The sequence below is a fragment of the Scleropages formosus genome, chromosome 2 (assembly GCF_900964775.1).
Source record: "Scleropages formosus chromosome 2, fSclFor1.1, whole genome shotgun sequence".
In the NCBI taxonomy this organism is placed as follows: Eukaryota; Metazoa; Chordata; class Actinopteri; order Osteoglossiformes; family Osteoglossidae; genus Scleropages; species Scleropages formosus.
In genome coordinates, this window is record NC_041807.1 from 42,689,634 (window position 1) to 42,711,764 (window position 22,131).

The window sequence follows — 22,131 nt, forward strand, 5'->3', positions numbered from 1 at the left end:
ACGGAGTTTCTGCAGTTCTGCGTGGCAGGGGAAGGTCGTTCCACCACAACGGACCCAGAACCGAGAACCTCCGAGCTTTACCTTTCGCGCGCGGGACCACCAAGCGAGCTGAAGTAGACGAGCGAAGGGGCCTGGCTGGGGTGTAGCGGTTGATTAAGTCTTGTAAATAGCTGGGAGCAGTTCTAATGATGCATTTGTAGACAGCAACCAGGGTCTTGAATTTGATTCTGGCAGCTAAAGGAAGCCAGTGGAGAGAAATGAGTAGAGGAGATACATGGGAACGCTTTGGCAACCCTAGCTGGGACAAGTAGTTTCAGCTTGTGTGTGTTAATGTTGGATTCTTCCTGGGACTCTGGTTTCCTCCCATATTTCAAAGATCAGTTTCCGGTGAAATGATAATTTTAAACTGTTCTTATTGTGTTTTCATGAGTGTGATTATCCCGTGATGGATGGTGTCCTATCCAAGGTGTATTGTGCTCCAGGGTGTACTGTGGCTCACGCTTTCCGTCCATGATTGACTCTGAACTACTGTAATCCTGCAGTATAGAAGTTGTTATTGATAAAGAAAAAACTCCATTAGGGGCACATGCACACCTTCTGAAACTGCTTGTCCTGAGCAGGTCACAACAAACCAGAGCCTAACTCAGCAACACAGGATTCAGGGCTGGAGGGGGAAGGAATACACCCAGGAGAGGACATCAGTCCATCACAAGGCACCGCAAGCAGAACTCGAACCCCAGACCCACCAGAGAGCAGGACCCAGCCAAACCTGCTGTGCCACCACACTCCCCTCCATTAGGGGCAGTTTTCACAAAATATAAATATCAATGTAGATGTTCATACCTGAATATATATATCAAAGTAGAGCAAGGTCAATGATGTTTTACAATGAAAATTTGCAGTTTTTTTTCTATCATTACATATTAGATGGGGTCCAGATCAATATGTTTTTTATGGAATTGACTGATGAGTACCAGGCCTCAAGGAACTCCCTTGAATGTTTTGTATCTGCCTGGGATAAGATTTCTGCATTGTCCACATTGAATGTATGTCCTTCTTGATTCTGGTGTACGGATATCATGGACAATGGGTCATGCCTCCTGGTGGCCAGCTTGCGTTCACGGAGCCGAGTTGATAATTTTCTTCTGGTTTGGCTGACATAGTATTTGTTGTAGTTATTGCAGTTGATTTTGTAGATCACCTTCATTCTATCTTCATTCTTGAGTTGTTCCTTTGGTTTTGAAATGATGCTTCACAGAGTGGCTGTTGGGTTGTGCGCTACTGTAATTCCATGTGGCAGGAGTAATCTGGCTGCCAATTCCGATATATTTCTTATATATGGGAGAGCTATTCTTTTATTACGCTGTTCGTTGGAGCTTGTTTGCTTGTCTTGGTGAAGTAAACATCTTCTGATAAAGTTTCGTGGATAGCCGTAACGAGTGAATAACTTGAAGAGGTCATTTTCTTTTTTTGTTCTGAGGGCGTTGGTGCTGCAGTGTATTTTTGCTCTTCGAAACAGGGTTCGGATGCAACTTTTCTTGTGACAATTTGGGTCTGCCTGATGTCTGCCTGTAGATTGGTGCCAGCTCACGCTGGACCCCAACACAGCAAATGGAGACCTGTATCTGTCTGAGGGCAACAGGAAGGTGACATGGAGTGAAAAAAAGCAGACATATCCAGATCATCCAGACCGATTTCACTACTGGTCTCATGTTCTGTGTGTAGAGAGTATGTCTGGTCGCTGTTACTGGGAGGTCGAGTGGACTGGAAGCGCTGCTGAAATAGGAGTGACTTATAAAGGAATCAGCAGGAAAGGAGACAGAGAAGACTGTCGGCTGGGAAAAAACAACAACTCCTGGGCTCTGATCTGCTATGGTGGAAGCTACTCTGTCTGGCACAATAATAAACATACTGATATACCTGTACTTCCCCCCTCCCCCAGAGTAGGAGTGTGTGTGGACTGTGTGTCCGGCACTCTGTCCTTCTACAGCGTCTCCTCTGGTGGACTGACCCTCCTGTACAGGTTCACCTCCACGTTCACTGAGCCCCTCTATCCTGTGTTTAGAGTCTATTACAGTGGGTCCTCAGTGTCCCTGTGTGATGTGGAGTGAGAACACACACACACACACACACACACACACACACACACACACACACACACACACACACGTAGTCACAAACCACAGTGTCTCTAATTAGGTGAACCAATAAAACACATTGATGAATGAATGTTGGTGTATTCTAAGAGTTTGTGATTTTCTTGTTTAAAGTTATTTTCATTGTCACTGATCTTTGTAGAGCTTGGTCAGCAATTATGATCTGTGGGACATACATGTGTTCACCCTGAATTCTATACAGCAGCATTTGCAGGTGATAACTAACCCTTTCTTAAAAGCACTGAGCTTAAACTGACACAGTAAAAAATTATCCAGCTGTGTAAATGGGCAAATTATGAATAGCTGAATATTATAAGCTGCTGTGGACAAAAATCTTATTTTTATAAAGATTGATTGCTGTTGTTCCTGTCTGCCTCATTCTATTTTCCATTCCTGTTAGTTCTTAGGATGAACATTGAGATGTCATGTCCCCACGTTAAATTACAGGCCCTCCTCTTTTGTTTCAAGTGAAAACACAATTTACTGCATGTAGTTATATTCCCACAAGGAGAACGGTTTTATAACCAATGACAAGCCACATTTTACAGTAGAACTTGGGAACCTTGCCTCTGACTACTTGTGACCTTCAGCATACTGCCAGCCCAATACCTTCCTGAAATGCTGAATTATCCTCCCAAATAACTACAAGCTCTACTATTTCAGTGATGCTGCTTGCTCTGGGTGGTACGGTGGCACAGCGAGCAGCGCTCCTGTCTCACAGCATCTGGCTGGTGTGAGAGAACGTGGCTTTGATCCCCGCTCGGTCCGTGTGGAGTTTGCGTGTTCTCCCTGTGTCTGCGTGGGTTTCCTCCCACAGTCCAAAGCCATGCTGTTCAGGTTCCCTCATAGTGTGTGAGTGTCACGGGGTGAGTGTGTTTCACTGATGCATGGATGAGTAACCCCTTGTAAGTAGTGTATCTAGCAGTGTAGTCACCTTGGTGAATAAGCTGTGTGGGCTAGTAACACTACATAGTATCTGTTGTAAGTTGCTTTGGACAAAAAGCATCTGCTAAGTGAATAAATGTGAATGCTCTGGTTACAAATTTCTTTGTGAAGTTGTGGGTACAGGTCCATACATGAGGTCAGTGTCTTCAAGCATGACATGACAGTGATTACATAGGCCTACCACCACTGCTGTGGAACTTCACCTCTTCTCCAGATCACCTTCAAGATCCTTGAAAGGATATGCAACAACTGTGAGCAGTGCCTATTGACCTTGTGGGGTACTCATCTTGGGCCTGACACTGAGCCTTCATCACAGCTCCTTGTACCTCCTTCCAAGTCCAGTGACCCTCTCATATGCCACCCTGCCATAGATCTTCTCTTTAGAATCCACCTGAACTCTGTCAGTGCTGCTCTTTGTTCTTCACCTGCTGCCATAATGCCCTTACTCCCTGCTGTCACTGAACCCATACAGAGCTGACACATCCATGGACAGTCTTGTCAACATGGATTTGAATTTTATGCTCCAACATATGGACAGCTCATATTTACAGTATGTGCAATGATCTGATTTGTGGATTTTAGCCCTGCATTTGCCACCATAATTTGGCTACCAGGAGCAGGTTTTGAACCCATGCAGATACATGTCTATTGGATGTTAATCCCAACACATTAGCCACTCAGCTGTCAGCTGTTGCTGTTTCTGGCCTCCAGGAAGGTCACAGAGCAGACAGAAGATCAGCCATATCGTGGTCATCCAGACAGATTTAATTCTCACACTCAAGTTCTGTGTGCTCTTAAAGAGCACTGACCAGCAAGCTGAGGGACTGATACACACTTCAGTGACGAACATGCCTCATTTCCCTAAAGCTGAAAAGAAAACCTCTAAGTCCTTCTGTAAGGCAGAAAGCTTTGTGAGCAAACTACAAGTGTGCTTGGTGACTTGAGAAATTATCATTAATATGGACGTTTTTGCTTAAAAAAGTATAACAGTGTTACATAAAGCTGAGTGTGTGAAGCATACAAGATGCAGCCTTCAGCAGGTGTGTATGTGTGTGTGTAACTGTGTGTACCAGTCCAGAGAGCGTCAGTGTTCTGGATGATTAATGTATTTAATCCCAGAAATGCTCAGGATTTGCAGAGAAGGTTGAATTATCTCCATTTGGTTATTCACTGAGTCAGTCAAGTGCTCAGGACCTCAGCTGAAAGAGAAATGCTTCACTCACCTCGGCCACCCAAAATTAGCGTTTCGCACCCTTGCTTTAACGTTTCATTGACATCACACTTGAATGGTGCTCATCTTTACCCACCTGACGTGTGTCTTCAAGGAGCGTGCCGTGCTGTAAGAGCTGGAGCATGTGGGGATGTCATGAGGTCAAAGGTGAGACTAAGCACCTCCTAAAAACACCCTGAGTGGTTCCTGTCCATGTTAATGCTCTTTACTCTCCTAACTAAAAGGTTAGAAACAGGCAACTTTGCTGATAGGAAAATATGCCTCTCTTAGCTTATGTAAAACAATTTGTTCATTTTATTAAATACGTTAATCTTCATTTAAGGCAATCCAATACAAATAATTTCACATTGCACTGTAAAACAATAATCATTTACAACAACTTCTTTCTGAAAAAATTATCATGCAAATTAGAGTCCAAGAGAAAGAGGAGAAAGAAGGAAAGTTGTAAAACCAGAACTGGTAGCCACATGCTGGGTGGGTAGAAGAAACCAGTCAGACAGAGTGAGAGCGAGAGTGCAGAGGGCAGGGTACACATGTGTGGTGATGACACACCCAGACCACATATTTGTTATATGTGAGAAGTCCTCTAACAAGTGTGGAATGTGTAGGGCAGGTCGTGTGGAACAATAGGGTATGGGGCTTGTCTTTTTTCACAGCCACAAAAGTAAAGGTGTTAAAATCAGAGTATACCACTGCTGGCTCTACTTTTAGCTAAACAAACTAACGCCTCATCACTGACAGCTACAGTGTGTAAAGGAGGAAGGACAGAGCTTCTACCTCCAAGGCCAAGTAGAAGAAACTGTCAAGAACTGTCACCTTACAAACACATCACGGTACAAGGGCCCCTATGCGGCGGTTCGAGAAATGTGGCCGAATTACTGCTCTGTGCTCAAATTGCACAACTTCTGTAGCTCCCTCCTACTTGCAAGTATCTGAGTAGTCTGTTGGAGGAAACGTTTGCACTGGGTCTTTGAGAAGAATCCAGAGAGATGTCAGACTTTATTCCTCTGTCTGAACATCTGCAGGGCCCTTCTGCCCGCATTGTCCCCCGCTGGCCTAAAGTTTACTGATAAAAATGAAGACAAAAAAGGTCCTGTGGGTCATGGAGAAATGGTCATGTCCTCTATGGAGTGAATCATATCTATTGGCTTTCGATATCATTCTTCACCACCAGTACATTTTGAAATGCATGAGTAGGTTTTTAAAATTCAGCAAAATTTGCAAAATAGCCTCTTTGATACTGGGTATTATGATTTGAAAAATGAGCAAACACTTGTGCAAAGCAGCAAATACCTCACAATCTCCCTGGTTGTTTCCATGCTTCTTTCAGCCTACAAAAACCAGAAGATGTTCAGCATGCTGTGAGGTTCAACATGGAAGAAGGTCAGGGCTCATCTGTCAACATAGTCCTACTTGCCATCTTTCAGCCTGTTCCACCAGCATTAATATGTGTGACAAACACACAATTCTATTCCACCAGAAAACTGTGACCGAACACAGCTATCATGTCCCTCCTGCTCCTAGCTGACTGATTAGACACTTTGAGTTGCTGATCCTGATGCTGAACTAATGTGACAATTGGAGTTGACACCGTTGGTTCACACGCCTATTTACACGCATTCTGTCAATATTCCCCATTCTTTAGGATGCATAACAAGGCTACCCTTTGGACCGCGTGATGGACACACGGGGGTCTTTGGGGGACAATCCGTATCCTAATGGCCTCCTCCGCCATTACTCTAGGCTATCTGAGAGGATGATCCAGAATACATTCATTCTTCTCCTAGGAATAGAAAAATCCTGATCGTAGCTTAGCATGGATAGAAAAAACAACTGGAGTTCCCCCAAAAGAGTAAGTGGCAAAACCGAACACTGCTGGCGTGGTTGGTCAAAGACTGTCAGGCACAGCTCAAAGTATCCAGCTCACACACAAGAGGGACTGAACCTAAGAACCACCACTGCAATTGAAGCAATCATGTGAAACTGTAGTCACAGAGCTGGAATTCTGAACTGGTCTATGGTTTTTTCACAATATTAATGGTTTGGAGGAAGCATGATGCAAGTAGGGTCTGTAGAGAAATGTACAGAAATGAGGTGAATTGTTGATGCTCTCATTACTGGGTTTTTGTGCAGTCATTCAGTAATAAACCTCCAGCTTTACAAATGTACGATGCTTTTAGTGACCAAAGAAATAAGCTGTTTTCAGGCAACAGCATAAATTTAACATCATGGTGAAAAGACGGATGGATGAAAACATGGGCCCTGAGAGTAGAAGGTGACTAGAGGTTGAAGAACCAAACATGCTGTATTTATGATGGACTGATCAACCGGCCATACAACCAGTGTATCGTTCAATGAATTACCAAGTGTACAAGTACCTAAGGATGAGTGTACGGCCGTGTGCGTCCTTCAGGAAATGAGCTGCTCTCCTCAGTGAGGGAAATCCAACTGGAGAGAACTGTTTGTGTTTTTAGTGGGATCAGTTTTACAGGTCCTGAATGATGAACATTAAGCCACAACAAAAACAATCCCTGAAATATACAGGAAGTGATCCAGATTTTTTTGTACGAAGGATGCAGAAAAAAGAGGTCCTTTCTTAGCCTGTTCAGGAACAGTAGTGAACAAGGCTCAGGTGTAAATTCTTGTGACAACGCAGATCCGTGCTGACCGGAGCTGGGGGATCGGTCAACACCAAAGGGAGCTCATCATACTCAAGCCACTTCAGTTAGTCGACTCTCATAGTCGCCAACTGCCTTGTGGACACCTGTCATGATTCTCAAAGAAAAAAACACTTAGAGAGTTTAACACTTAATAACATTCATTTCTGATGAAATTCACAGTTGATGGAATTCAGATGAAGTGAAATCAGAAACCAAGTCTAACCATGCAGAAGGCTGGGTCCATGTGCTGGCCAGATTGTACCCAGTTTTATAAGGTCCAGGTGGACACACAGATACATGCTGGTAATGATGCTCCAACCCTGCAGTGTCCTGACTTCTCCTGTTTTGCAAAGCTGCCCTTTCCCTACTGGTTTAGTAGATGGGTCAATTGGCAAATCACGGATGATGAAACAAAGATAACCTGTTTTTCCTAATGATTTCTAGTTGAAAGTTTGCTCTGCATGCAAGATGTGAGATGAAACACAAGTAAAATATACACAGACTCCTTGCATTATAAATATGTGAATTACAGATAATTTGCACATAATGATTTTTAAATATTAGAGTACGAAAACAGAACAGGAAAATGAATCTGCCTTAATTCATCTTGCTTCCACCGTGTTTACAACTAGTGGCTCATGTAGATGATCAATAACAAGATGAGGGATGAACTGGTCAACAGTCGGCACTGAATAGGAGTTTGTGGAGACGAAATTTCAATTTTCAGTTAGTTTTGATCACTTTTAGTTTTCATTTAGGCTGAATTTAATAAAAGTATTAAAATAAAGGTATTAAAGTATTTCATTACTTGCAACTCAGTGGCAGAAAGTGACTTTGGAGTTAGAAACAAAACAAGTTACAGTCTTTCCATCCAAGTTGTGTCCGTAAATTGAGGAGCCACTACAGCTGTGTAAAAAGATTTATTTTAAGTCACGGTGGATTAAATCAGCTAAAGAGTCACAATAATGGAAAAAAAGGGGTAGTTGGTGTTTCATTACACCCAACTTCGAGCCTCAGGTAAGCATCCCCATGAGATTTGTGTGCTCTTGGGAATAAAATGCTCACCTGTTTTAAGGTAATTTCAAGGCCAAATGTGCAGCAGCCTCTAATAATAACAGGAGAGTTTGATGGTGTTCAAGGTGTACTTTGAATCAACTAAAAATTGTTCAGTTCAGTAAAATCATCTCTGTGCAGAGAATCCAGTGTAACTGTGGTGGCGTCTGTGCTGTGCTTCATTTATTGATCTGCTCACTCCATACAGTCCATTAGCTACCAAATGAGCTCATAGTCAACCCCTGAAATGCTGGTCAGGAAAGCTGGTTTTGGGATGTAGATGAGAAAAGCACTGAGAAAACCAGCATCAAGTCCAAAAGAGAGTGAAAGAACAACTGTAGTCATTTGAAAAAAAGAGGCACTTCTTCCAGATTGTCCCTCTGACCTGCTGATGATGTCTGAAATAACCTGCTGACCTGGTGATGATATCTAAAACATGACCGACGAAAGCTGGAGAACCCAATTTATGTAATGGTTGGAAGCTGAATGAAGCTAGAATGATTGAGGGTCACTCTAACTCTGCGCTAATATTAGTGCAGGTTTTCAGTTAGATCGAAATGATCAATGGAAATTAATAATGAATAAGGTTACAGTAGTGGCTGCTGTAATCCATGCTGACACGGTTGATGTCCTGCGATATTTCTGATCCTCGTGTAAATTTGTGCTTCTCGATTTGCCATCATGACTTCTGCTCATCAATACAAATCACAACACGGTGAAAGGGGCACCAGGGAGGGCCCCATTGGCAACACAACCACCCCACAGGGCAAAGAAGGAGGCCCAGCCCTGCTCCATTATTCCATGCAAGAAACGGAAATGTCACTGACAAGCTCAAAAACAACAGAAATGGTTACTGAGGATTCTACGTCATTTCCATACATCAAACAGCTTCAGAATGCTACAAATACTCAGGTAAAAATCTCTGGCCAGAAAGACACTGTTCCAAGAAGCATCTAGAAGCCACACAAAGGTGCTTGTTCCAGGACAACTGGATCACCGGGTGCTGAGAGCCACTTCACACCACTGGGCAGCTCTGCTCTTCTCCTGGCCGTCACTTCACCTCACCTCACCTTACCTCACCTCACCTCACCTCACGTGTGTCTCCAAATGCCCGATTTCTCAGATAATCAGTCTGTTCTTCCAGTTCAGAAAGGAACAACAAAAGTCCCAAATGGCTTCTTGGAAAGTCTCCGAGTTCCATCACTTGAGTGCTTCCCCAGGTTTGAGGTTCCCACATTGATGGCGGCTGCTCAGATCTGAGTGTGCAGGGCAGGATCCTTGGACTTGCAGGGTTGCGGGTCCTGGTTGGGCTTGATGGCCCGGGACTTCATGTAGGAGATGAACTGCTCCGGGATCTCAGCCAACACGTCTTTGGCCAACCGAGCCATGCTGAGCACGTGGTTTCCTGTGCGGTCCATATAGTCCCGAAAGGGCACAAACTGTGCAAAACCACGGGAAACAAACAATCAGGACTGACATCAAGAACAAGGTGAAGGGGGACAGATTCAAACAAAGGCTTTGTCAATAGATATTGTAAATATGGTAGTGTGCAGGTGATCCCAGAGGTCACTGTATTTCCACAGGAACACATTCAGAGCCACATATGCAGTCACTGTAGCGGACCAGTGCATTCTCACACAACTTCCATTCACACCCAGTTTCATTTCAACTTCACAGAATTTTCACGAACTTCTCGTGGAACCTCCATGGGATCCTGATAGCAAATACTTTTACAAGTGCCGTGATTTAGTGAAAGCCCTGCGCCGACAGCTGCGGTGGTGTAAGAACCACGGCTTCACTTACTCACCCTTTCATTAGGTTTTCACAGGCGTATTTTTGAATTTCTCTCAAAGCCCTGTCCGATCCCCTCCGGAGGAGAACCCCTCCCGCAATAGAGCGGGATCGAGAGCCCAAAGGAAGGGCAGCAGGGACCCAGTGTGCCTGTCCCACAAGAGCTAGAAGTAGACCTACTGGCATGTGCAGGGTGACATCGCGCCGCAATATCCTTCCCAAAAACAAATAACAGTTTATGGAGTGAAAATACTGCAGTATGTCCTGCTGATGAGCCTTTTCACATTTGTCGTACACACATTTAAGAAAATTAACCTGTGGTTTCAGCAGCTGCTCCCCGTTTGAGAGATCCAGCTCTCCGTCTGTTTTACTGCTTCTTCCACAAAGCTCCCACAGTTCAGTAAACATTTAGCATGTGATTCACAAGATCCCAAAGCGAAAGGCAAAGCTCCATCACACATGATTGATGTGGACCTCCGTGGCTCGGAGTAAATATTGCACACATCAGTCAGACGATTGTTGACCCACCGTGGCATTTTCATGACATGCCGGAACAGTTCCGTTTCTCAGACTGTTTGAAGCCCTTTGCTGTCATCCACGAGAGGTCCCCGGGGGATTCAAACCCGCCTGTCACACTGCACGAGGGCCTTCTGCTGGTGAAGACGACCCGCCGAGGGACCCGCAGAGAGCAGGTGAGCTCCCAGTTAGGAGATGGGTTGAGACCAAAACCGACACGCACCTGGACGATGTCCCGCTCCGCCAGTTTCCCTCGTGAAGAAATCCTGATTTCATCCCCGTCCAGCTCCACCATGGCTGCAGGAAACAATATGTGGCGTCACTCACGTGCTGAGCGCTCTCACCCGTCAGTGTGTGTGAAAGGCCACAGTGCAGGAGGGTGATCTGAAGCGATTCCCTAACCGCTGAAGTCCTGTTCCTGCACTGCCACGTTTCTCCACAAAGAGGCGCTGCAGTAAAATGGTCTCTGCAGCAGCTGCTGGCTGTGAAGCTCAATTAAGTTGGCACTCTGAGCACATTGAACGAGCATAACAGGGCGACATCTGTTTATTAATGGCACTCGTACAGATGGGCGATAACCCCACACCCACCGACTAACCGCCCATCACTTTGGCTGGATTAGGGTGACAAAGACCTGCGTCCTCAGCCCCCAATTACAGCAGACGAAAGGCTAATTATGTGCCTTGTATGTGTGTGTGTGCGCGTGTGTGTGTGCGTGTGTGCATGTGTATATCTCCACTTGCTCTGATGAACTAAGACTGTGACTCGTGCAGAAACCCTAAAACATCACCGGGCCCCAAAGTCTCAGCTGGAGAAATGGCTGCAATGTGTATTTTGAAATGTGTGCTAATTCAAAAGAGAAAGGTCAACAATGGGCATCTGAGACGCACGATATGAAACACAAGGTTGAGCTCTTACCGTCAAACTCCGCCTGTCCCACCCCAACAATGATGATGGACATGGGCAGCTTAGCGGCCTGGAGGGACACAAGAACAACACGAGGCTCACGGCATATCCGCGGAAAGAGGCTGCTCTTCAGTTCAGGACACTAATGGGCACCATTTGGAGCCGCAAACGTCGTTTCGTGCTTGCACGTCACAGGGAGGTTCTCACGCATTGCTGCGGTGGTGGCAATGGAGCAACCTCACCAGGCTCTACGTGGACGGATGACTGATGTTCCCTCCCTGTTTTTCCTGGGAGCTCCACGCGTGTTGCGGGCCGTGTTGTGCGTGCAGAGTTAAGTGTGAACCAAGCCATTGATCGGTGTGTCCGCTGCTGCTGCTGCTGCCTTCGCTCCGCAATGCCAAGAAGACGAGTTGAGGAAATGAGCATCTCGGACGAGACGAGATTTTCATTCCTAGACACAGCAGCTGCTAATTGCTAGCGCTTCCTGCGCAAATTGCCAGTTTTATTGTACGATTCTCATTATGAAATGCTGGCTTGAGAACTTCCTCAGCAGGCGCCCGTACTTCAATTTACTTGTCTGGGTAAATAAAAAAGATTCTATCTGCTTTGCCATTGTCTGGACATAACTCACCATCTCCGCACCGTAAGCGTACCGCAGTCAGTGCTACACATATGGAAGGGCTCCCTTGTAGCTTCTCACCCTACCTGCCCGCTCACCTGTGCAGCCAACTCATCAGCTGGGCTGCGTGTCAGTGTGTGAGGAGACCGGCGTCCGCAGTCCCGAGGCACCGCGGTACGAGCCTGCATTGGGGCGCCGGCCAATTATATCGCACGGCTGAGCCGCCTCAACGCCTGCAAGCACCGGTAACCTCGAAGCGCCACTGTGGCAGGAGACCAGGGAACTCCGGGCCAGGTAATTCCACTTCCCCTCCTGGCCCAGGGTTCTGAGATCCTCTGCAGTATACGTGAGTTATGAAACGTGAAAACGCATCACGGCCCTTCAGTCTGGTGCGCCGAACGTGCGGCCAGAACCCACGTGCTTCTCGGCTCCAGCTGAAGGAAGGCTGCAGGAGGAGCCTGTCGGAGAGTCGGGGGTCGCGTCACCCGTACCTGCTGTTAGTGTATTCCTTACTATTTTGTTCCAAAATCAATTTGATGCAGTAACTCTGGTAAAATTTCCAATGGGGCTTCAGCATCGTTTCCTTACACAGCAAATAAATGCAGCCTCTAAGTGCCTTTAAAGCTCTTTCAGACTCAATTCTCTGTCTCCTGCGTGAAAGCAGAGAAAAAGAGAGAATGGAGTCTCACTGAAATGTACGTGTCACATAAAGCGCTTTCTGGAAGAGGTGCTGAGTACCTGCCATTATAAGAAAAAAGTTCTCAGAGGGAAATTAACACTTTGTACCGAGGAGTTATATGCATTTCCTTCATTTGATACACTTTAGAAATGAAGAGGCAGAGTTAAAAGTGGAGGTGGGGTAAGGGCGAGGAGGTGCAGTTTAAGACGGAGGGGGAGTCTGAGCTCAGCCAGAGACAGAGCAGCAGACAAGATCTTAAAAGGAAGGTGTGGCTGTTCTAACAGTTTGACTAACAGTCGCAAATTCCCTTTAAATCCAGTCTGCTGGTGGTCAGAATCCAGGTCAGTTGGGGGGGGGGGGGGGGGCAGTCGGTTTCCCGCTACATCGGGCACCTGTGCAGCCTCCCGGCGTCCCAGCAAAACAACACTCACGTTCACGATGGCCTCCTTGGTCTGGGCCATGTCCGATATGACGCCGTCCGTGATGATGAGAAGGACGAAGTACTGCGAGCCGTCCTGCACGGCCTCCGCATACCTGGCAGACGCACAAGGTGACGTCACTGGAGCAACGGCGCTGCTGTGAGCTGCTGCAGTCGCTGAACATTGCATTCATACTTGCGTGTAATATGTGACTGTAAAATTGGATATAATGTTGGGTCAACACAGAAATGTGGCGACTAACCATTGGAACCACTGACATGAGGCAGTGAGTGCTGCTGGGAAATGTTTCAAATGGAAGTGTGAATGTGTATTAATTCAATTCAGTTCAATTCAATTCAATGTATTTTTATAGAGCTGTTCTCATGAAGTGACACAGAGCACTTTAACACAGGCATAAGGCAGGAAAAACAAACACATGACATAGAAGACAGTTGACTACCGACTATCATAATATAGTACTTTTATAGAGCTATAGGTATACCTACTGGCCACGGAGGAAAGGAGCAAAAACTCTGAAAACCGAAAACAAAATCTGAAAATCGAGAGAGAAAAAAAACCTCTGGGGGTCCAAGGGCCAGTGACTGCCCTCCCCTCCTGGGCATTCTAGATTAAGCAACAATTCTAAGTCAGTTAACAAGTAATAATGATATTTGTTGCTGTATGGTAGTTTGAACCCCCAGCTCAGCATGGGGACATTAGAGTGGTGAAGAGTGGTGAAGAGTGGCAGAGCGTGGTATAGTGGCACAGTGGTATAGTGAGGTGTCTCAAAAAAAACCTGCATCAGAAGAGCAAAGAAAAAAAACTTTTTTTGAAAAATGGCAGTTGGACCTTCTTTGGCATGAGGGATTGAAACCCACCAGGGCTGCGCTTACGCTTCAATTCAGTTCAGTTCAATTCAATGTATTTTTATAGAGCTCTTCTGACAGGTTCTACTGGCCACGAACAAAAAACTCTCAGCTGAAAGTCAAGGGAGAAAAAAACCTCTGTCTGGGGGTCCAAGTACCAGTGGCTGACTTTTTAGTGAATTTACAACAAATTATAACATTGTAGATGAGTGTTAACTTCATGTGACCCAGTTCACATAGGTACGTCTTGTCCATCACGGCAGGTGATCATCAGAAGCGGCTCTATAACTATAAATGGGAGGAGTGTTACGGCTGGACCGGATCATGGGTGCCGATGACCAGAGTGGCTGAACGTTGAGCTGTGAAGAGCGGTCATGGCAAAACCAGGTCCTACCTGGCCACGTGGTTGACGACTGGAGCGAAGTTGGTGGGTCCGTAAAGCTGAACCGTCTTCAGACTCTGATGATAGGCCTCCAGAATTCCCTCCATGCCATTGCAGTAAGGGTTATCAACATTGCCATTCTGGAAATAAAACAAGGTATGCATCATTGCTCTGCTGTTAATATAACTCTTAACTATTTAAAAAGCCACATTTACATAGAGGTTTCCTCTAGATTCTGCATTTCCTGAATGAGCTGGACTTGTATTTATGGACACTCCTGGCCCACAGCCTCTACATCCTTAGTGACATTACAGAACTACTGGTCATGATAAATATGTCCAGCGGATCCTTAACTTATGAACGCAACTGGAACCAGAGGTCTGTATTGTTCTTCCACATAGCTACACAGGCACTTTCATCATTTTTCTTTCACAAAGAATAAAAGTTTAGAAATAGACCTCCCTCAATTTTTTTTTTGCTACTGAGGTTTTGTAAGACACTCAGCTATAGTTATAATAAACAAAAAATACTACGATACAGCACTTTTAATGTTGGCAGTCACTCAGCTACATTAAAATGAAAACAAATTAACTGACGGATTGACTATTTTGAAATGACTGAATATTAAATGAACTGTCTCAACAAACTCCTATTGAATACTGATGGCTGACAGATTCATGTTGTACATGCGCGGCGTTCCTCATCTTGTTATTCATCACCGGCACTCAGGAACTGGACACTAGAGGTGTAAACACCGTGGCAGTGAGCGAAATAAGGTGGTCCAATGTTCCCGTTCTGTGTAGCTGTTCTTTACTTCACATGCCCTCCGCTGCAGGCAGAAAGTTGAGAAAATAACTCACTAAAGAAAATGCAACCTATTCATATCCTCACATAAAACTGTTGATGTCTCAAAAAATTCGTAACTCAGCCATTGACAACATGAGGATCTAATGTGTAGCTATTGTGGAGCTTAGCAGACTGTTCCATCGCCCCTCCGAGCACTGCCTCGCTACAAAGCCACCCTGCCGCCGAAGGGGCCACGAAGTTGATTTACCTGCGGTCACAGCTTCGAGAAGAGAAATGGGTGTGTTTGCCCGCCGGGGAAAACACTGCAGTTGGCCGAGATCAGCCAAATCAGTTTGTGCTTAATCTCTATCGACAACGTGGGCACACACACACACAACGTGAACACAATGTGTAGGGAAGGAATAAATGCGTTCATCTGTCTTTTCTCAATGGATCTGTCGCAGGGCACGTGTGGCCTCCTGATGTGGCGGAGCCTTTAAAGACGGATAAGGGGCATGAAAAGAGATCATCGCTGTGGGAGTTTTCAGAGGCAGAAAGGGATTATCACTGAGGGAGTGTGTACGTTCACAGAATGAGCAAAAGGCTTCTTTGCTCTTTGTGTGACGCCTTTACAGAGTGCTTCTACACACTGGCTGAAGTGAAGCCAGGAATATTTAAATATTTTGCAGTTTATCCAGGCCTCTTTGGTCACCTTTTCCTACTTTCTAAAAGTAACGGTTGTAACCGAGCAAATGTGACCTGTGTTTATCTACTGAGCCGACAGATGGAAGTAAAGTGAACGGGAGTGTGGAGACGCCTTGATTCAGTTCGCTCCCACGGTGTTTACAGCTCATGTCTGCTGTCCCTGAGTTTCGGTGATCAATAGCAATACTAAAAATGATTATAAGATGAATCAGTCAACAATCAGCACCCAGTAGGAGGTTGTCGAGGCTTTTTTCAGTGATTTTAAATGAACTTTATTTTTAATGTAGGTCAAAGGTAAAAAATTTCTTTGCTAATTATTATTTTTACTTTTATGTTGTGAGACGGTGAAATTTTTAGAGAACTTAACCACTGAACAAATCGAGGGATGTCTGTATTATTAAGATGATGTACATGAAGGGAAAGACAGACTATCATAGTGGGAGTTAACAGAGCTGAGGGGTTTCTGTGCTCGCTGTCATTGTTTAGCGCGACAGAAGAAGGAATTACCGCTAAGGACGACAAGAGCTGGACGGGAAAGTATTTACCAGGGGAAACTCATGGGACACCCGTCCATCTGGGGGCAGCTTGGCTCCGAAACCCAACGCTGGAAACATCTTGTCGCTGTCGTAGTCCTGGATGATCTCGCCCACGGCCTTGAGGGCCATCGCGTAGGCATTCATCTGGTACGGGTTCATGTAGTGCAGCGACGTGGACTGGGAGGGATTTCCTGGGAGGGTTGGGGGCAGCACCGAGCACTGTCACAGCCACTGGGAAATAAGATGTCTCCTCTCGCCCCCTCACACTGACCTCAATCCTTCCCACATTGACCTTAAACGTTATTTCGTTCCATACAACCCATGAGCGAGCAGAAAGGAGCAGATGCTAATATTTGTTGTTCCTTGTCCCGCAAGAAGGGGGTGCTTACCGTTGGAAGCGGTAAAGTCAATTGCCACGGTGAAATGGATTTGTGTCCTGCAAGAGGAGAGATGGTGATGAGCAGCAGCCTAATCGATGTGAGAATGGAAACTCAATGGCTGTGCCGAGGACCAGGATGTGTCTCCATCAGCCAGAACTCCTCACTAAAGTCTGAATGAAGGTTTTGAACCACCATTCCTGGGAGGAACTGGTGCAGCACAGCTGGTGCTCCACAGTGAGTCTACACTGCATCGGAGTGGTCCGTGTAGCAGTGTACAGTATGTGGAGTGTGTAGAATGTGTAGAGCGTGCAACAACAAACACACACAAAGCCTCGTGTTTCAATGGCCCTCAGCAGATTCTCACTGAAAGACATAAAAAGAAGAGAAAGGTCACACAGCTGTGTTCCAGAACAAAGGCTCTTCTCCATACATGGACCTTCTCTTGCTCCTCAGGTGAAACGTGGTTGTTTAGCTGCTCTCAGTAGCAGAGCAGGTGCAGAAATGGCTGTGACCGCATTTTCTCGCCTGAGGGAAGTCTGCAGGTTTCACTAAGCGAATTGTGGGGCAAAAAAAGACAGTATTTTTAGCGGAAGCGAGATGTTTCAATAGAAAGAGACAAGTTGTGCTGGAGCCCACGATGTGCTGCTTGTGAGAACAGAGCGGAGAGATGCAGCTGAGCAGGTGAGCAGGTCGACACTTTCCAGCTGTCGATTAAAAATGCATGAAGGAGAACACCTGATCTGCACGTGTACAAGACTCGCTTACTGACTTCCTTTGCAAAAAATATCCTATATAGCTGTCATTACACTGCAGGAGAGTTACTGTGCTGCTGAAAGATGCACAGAGGGGGCATTTGATAAAACACTACACTTCCTTAGACACATACCACTCCTGCCCACCTAAATGGCAACTTGGGAACGAATTCAATGACGACTCGGATGAATCTGGCGCTTCTCTGCTATTACGCTCCATCTTTGGCCTGGTCAGGTTTGTATCGAGTCTAATGACCGGCTGCCATGTGTGGGCTGGCAGTAAACCCTGAGCACGCACATCGTGCTCTGCTGTTACAGTAATGATACGAATCAGCACATGGATCAACTGGAAAAGCTGAAGGTGACAGAGGTCGTGGTCGATCTGTGCTCAGTCCAGGCTCGGCAAGCAAAGCAAAGCAATATTTCAGCATCGAGGTCCCGGTCCCATCGATAAGCCTGCTGTGGATACAAATCGTGGGAAACCGCGGGTGCCGAACAGCAGACGTCCGACTCACCCTCCCTTGATGTAGTCCAGAAAGGTGTATTCTGACTCCACTGAGAACGACAGCAGGGTCACCTTGGGAACAGAGAAGTGACGAATTAGAGGTTGAGCAGCAAACGCCATGGAGCCAGTGTACGGCGTGCAGTGCGTGAGGAGCTGTTGCACAGGACCCATGTACGCACATCACGGGTCTTGCTGTAGAGCCCCACAAAGCTTTAGAACCAATGGAGTGATGGACTGATTGACTGATGGATGGCCTCCCCACGACCGCAGTGCTGAGGGCGGAGTCCTTGTCAGCCCTGATAACCTACTTTAAGCTGACATTAGTGCTGCTGCTGGAGCTCAGACTGGAAAAAGAGACGTTTCAATGCTGCTCATGGCTGCTATAGCAGGACCCTTTACTGATCCAGTAAAAATTACTGGCCCTAAACAGCTGAGTCTCACACCAAAGTATAAAAAAACTGCCTTGGTATAAAAACTGAGATAAAAAAAATTCAATAATAAAGCAAATGTCCAAATGAAATAATGACGAGCACTGAGCAAACAGGGCTGAATTTATGAATGAACACCTACTGTTCCGGAATTTATGTATTTCCTTTTCTTTAACTTCTTTTTGGGATTCACCACCTAAAAGCCAAATAGAAAGAGATTAATGACAAAACGTAAAGGTTTGAAATAATCAGGGTGCATTTACCTTTCAGAATTCATCTGGGAACACACACACACACACACACACACACACACACATCTTCTGAACCGCTTGTCCCATACAGGGTCACGGAGAACCGGAGCCTACCCGGCAACACAGGGTGTAAAGCCGGAGGGGGAGGGGACACACCCAGGACGGGCATCTGGGAACACTCCACTACCAATTCCAACACAGAAATTCCCATCCTGCGCCTGCTTTCCAAGTGGGAGCCTTCAGCACATGACCACATTGGTGCACTGGTGGTCAGTTAGCATGGTGATGCACTTTGGAAGTCCATGTGATGCTTGAAGCCATTACACTCCGAGGCACAGTCATGCACCGAGGTACAATTGCGGGCATGGTGACAGACTGTAGGCAACGGAGGCACAGGTACAACATGCTAAAGAAGTGTGCAAGAGTCAGCAACAAGTTCATGAATGACAGTGCTGACAGTCATACTAACAATTCACTAAGATGTCAGAGTTCCAGGCTAGACTGACAGCACAGTAAAAGTCTACAGCAGGATTTCTTTACCTCTACACCAGCACAAAGTTGAAACATCCAGAAATACTCAACCATTCACAGACATAATGATATCTGAGACCCAGATTAAAATGATGCAGGTTTCTGGCTGTAGTCAAAGGAACGTTAGCGAGCCTCTTTCCACCCCGGCTGTCGGAACTGTCCAGACCTGTCAAGCATCTGCCAAGCACCTGGATGCCAGCAGTGTAAGAGCATCACTAGTCATCAGTGCGCTGGACGCATTGGGCACACAGCTGAGTGCCGCCGCTTCAGAGAAAATATAGACGTGATCAGAACAGGTTTCGTAGTGAACAAAGTCAGAGCGGGATCTCAGTCACGTTCACAAAACAGGAAGGGAGGCAAGGCTCCAAAGGCCCAGAGTCACCACAAAGTGGCATCAGTGCACAAGAGGTACGGGGGCAGCAATTAGTGTAATTGTTCAGGAGCTGGGCATGAGGCTGCGAAAATTATGGGTTCAAGAAGGAGGAAAAGCTGTTGTACTACAAAGAAAGAGAGAACAGCTGTGATACCTCCGTAAAAATATCCCACTTACATATAGTAATACTGTAAGTTTTATAAATGCCTTTGGAGAAAGCATCTGTTAAAAAAATAAATAATGAAAGGTATTTAATACACATTATTCCATAAAGAGATAACGTGCATGTGGATGCTCTACAATTCATAATGCCTTAAGAGCTTGTTATGAGTATGAAATCGGTCCTCGTGTCTTCTCTGTCATTTTATTTGGAGCTCGTATCATAATTGCCTTGAATTCTTTGCTAAATTTAAGACCTGGAGTTCCTATACATTGGAAAGAGCTGTTATCCCTCAGTCTTTCTCCATGGTCACACGAAAAACTGTAGGTTTCCTCCCACTCTACTAACCACAGCAGGTGCAACAGCCGCAACATCCCGATGCACTTAATAAATCAGCACACAATGGGGAGATCTTTTGCTCAACTACTATACATACACATGAAAGCCATGATGCACACAGCCTCACTGAGAAGTTTATAACACGAAACACACAATTCACACAGTGACAAGCTATTCTAAGCCCAGCACCCTCTGTTAACTCTTTCTTCTAGAAGATACTGGACTAGACGCTACAGAGCCCAGACTGAGTGATTGTTACAAGATGCTGGATTCACCAAACTTTTTGTTTCATGGGTTTGTGAGTATCCGCATGGTTTCTGACGACAAATCAGAGTGGGAACTGAGATCAGGGGCGAGGTATCTCACACCTTCGGTTGAGTAAGACGTGAGCAGTGTCTCGGGGGGCCTGTTTAATCATAGCTTTCCTGATCAATTGCTCCAGGTTTCAGAAGCTGCACAATTAGGCAAAGAGAGGAATCAATCAATGACAACTCCCCCATCTTCCCCCATTCCACACAGGCTAAAGTGGGAACACGAGAAGAAGGTGATCATGAGTATAAAATTGCTGAGCATGGGAGATCTGGATCCCCCGAGAACCTCACCCTGTACGTCTGTTTCTAATGTCCAGTGTCTACATTTTCCCGCACTGAACCCACACTTCAGGGGTTTAGTCAGAAGCTTGAAGCTGATTCAGGTCTTCCAGAGACCTGTGTGTCTGTTGAGATGTAGAGTAAATTTAACTTTCACAATAAACAATCCCAGAATTTGTACTGGTGTCATTTAGCTGACACTTTTCTCCAAAGCAACTTTACCCTTTTATACAGCTGGGTAACTTTTACTGCCATTTCAATCTTCATTTTACCAATGTAGGGTAAGTACTTTGCTCAAGGCTACTACAGCCAGAGGTGGGAATCAAAGCTGTGGTTCCAAAGGCAGCAGCTCTAACCACTACACTAGCAGCTGCCCTCCAAGAACAATGTGTCCTCTAACAACAATTCTAGAAACACCGACAGTCCAGGTATATACATGGGTAAGATGTCAAAGTCTGAACTGTGTATGTTTCAATGAATAAAAGCATCTGCTAAGTCAATGTGTAATGTAATGGTAATTGAATATTTGTGTGGGGGGGGGAGTTTCCAGGACTGATGAGCTGTCTGCCACTTCACAGCTGGAGCGTTGCGTTCCACATGTCCAGAATGGCACGACAGAGACCAGTGTGGAGAGACGGGCCGTTCCGAGAGCAGAGCCAGTCCGCTGGAGCATGCTGATGATGTGTTTCAGTCACCACAGTCAGCACAAAGACAGTGAGGACTAATAAATTGTTATTCCAATGCATTTGTTTCTGGATATTCATTGTACATCCTACATGGCTTCAAGAAACCCCATTTCTCTTGGGGGGAGAGGATTCAGCTTGCATAACCTTGCTTGCAGTCTGAAAGGACAGCACTTGTTTCCCATGTCGGTAACGTCCACAGCAACCACGACCTTTCCCCTTCGCTGACACCTTGGTGAGCACCAAATCCAAGTTTCAAACAATTAAGTTGAACCAAACCTCACAAAAGGTCTCAGTGCCTGCTCACAGCCCCCTCAGAGAATAGAAACTGACTGCAGTCATATCCAGCATCATAAATACATCTACACCGTCCCCTGGGACCCATTCAAAGGTCCTGCAGCAGATTTACAGTTGTTAGTATGGAGTTTTGTGAGTTAGGAAAGGGAAAATGGTCTGTCAAATACAGAAATTCTTAGCTCAGACTCAGAGCAGACTGGTGTGAGAAGTGGGATCAACTCACCTCGTACACAGTGAACTGGCTCTGGCCTCGGGCCAGCTCTCGATAGCTGGTGGTGAATTCGCCAATGAAGTCATGACTGCAGGACAAAAGAATGCACAGGGGGCTCATAAGCCTCTCAAGGACGTGTCTTTACATTCTGCTCTCTGATAATGTCCATGGACAGGGGCCAAAAAATTGCAGAGTCACATTTAAAGAGGCCCACTCTTCAGTATACAAAGTTCAATATGCGCTTCATGCATACCGATGACAGGCTTAATGCTGGATTGCTGATGACACTTGGGAGACCTTGAGGTGTGAGTCGCAGGGAAGGAGACCTTCTGCATGCCCGCAAGTGGGCTCTGTCTCACTGCCTCTCAAAGGAGCCAGCTA

The 22,131-nt window shown here is 45.8% G+C and overlaps 1 protein-coding gene across 2 annotated transcripts in view; it reads right to left on the reverse strand.

Moving 5' to 3' along the window:
* Positions 1-4,687: 4,687 nt before the first annotated feature.
* The window catches only part of LOC108931220 (copine-8-like), a 64,620-nt gene continuing 47,176 nt past the window's right edge, over positions 4,688-22,131 (reverse strand). For both annotated transcript variants that reach the window (XM_029249551.1, XM_029249546.1), the window contains 10 exons: positions 21,763-21,838; positions 18,458-18,511; positions 17,898-17,959; positions 16,640-16,686; positions 16,260-16,441; positions 14,236-14,363; positions 12,988-13,090; positions 11,271-11,328; positions 10,576-10,649; positions 4,688-9,484 (listed from right to left, as the gene is read on the reverse strand). In XM_029249551.1, coding sequence (XP_029105384.1) covers positions 9,296-9,484; positions 10,576-10,649; positions 11,271-11,328; positions 12,988-13,090; positions 14,236-14,363; positions 16,260-16,441; positions 16,640-16,686; positions 17,898-17,959; positions 18,458-18,511; positions 21,763-21,838 — 973 coding nt within the window. In that variant the 3' untranslated portion in view covers positions 4,688-9,295. The remainder of the gene's footprint in view (positions 9,485-10,575; positions 10,650-11,270; positions 11,329-12,987; positions 13,091-14,235; positions 14,364-16,259; positions 16,442-16,639; positions 16,687-17,897; positions 17,960-18,457; positions 18,512-21,762; positions 21,839-22,131) is intronic.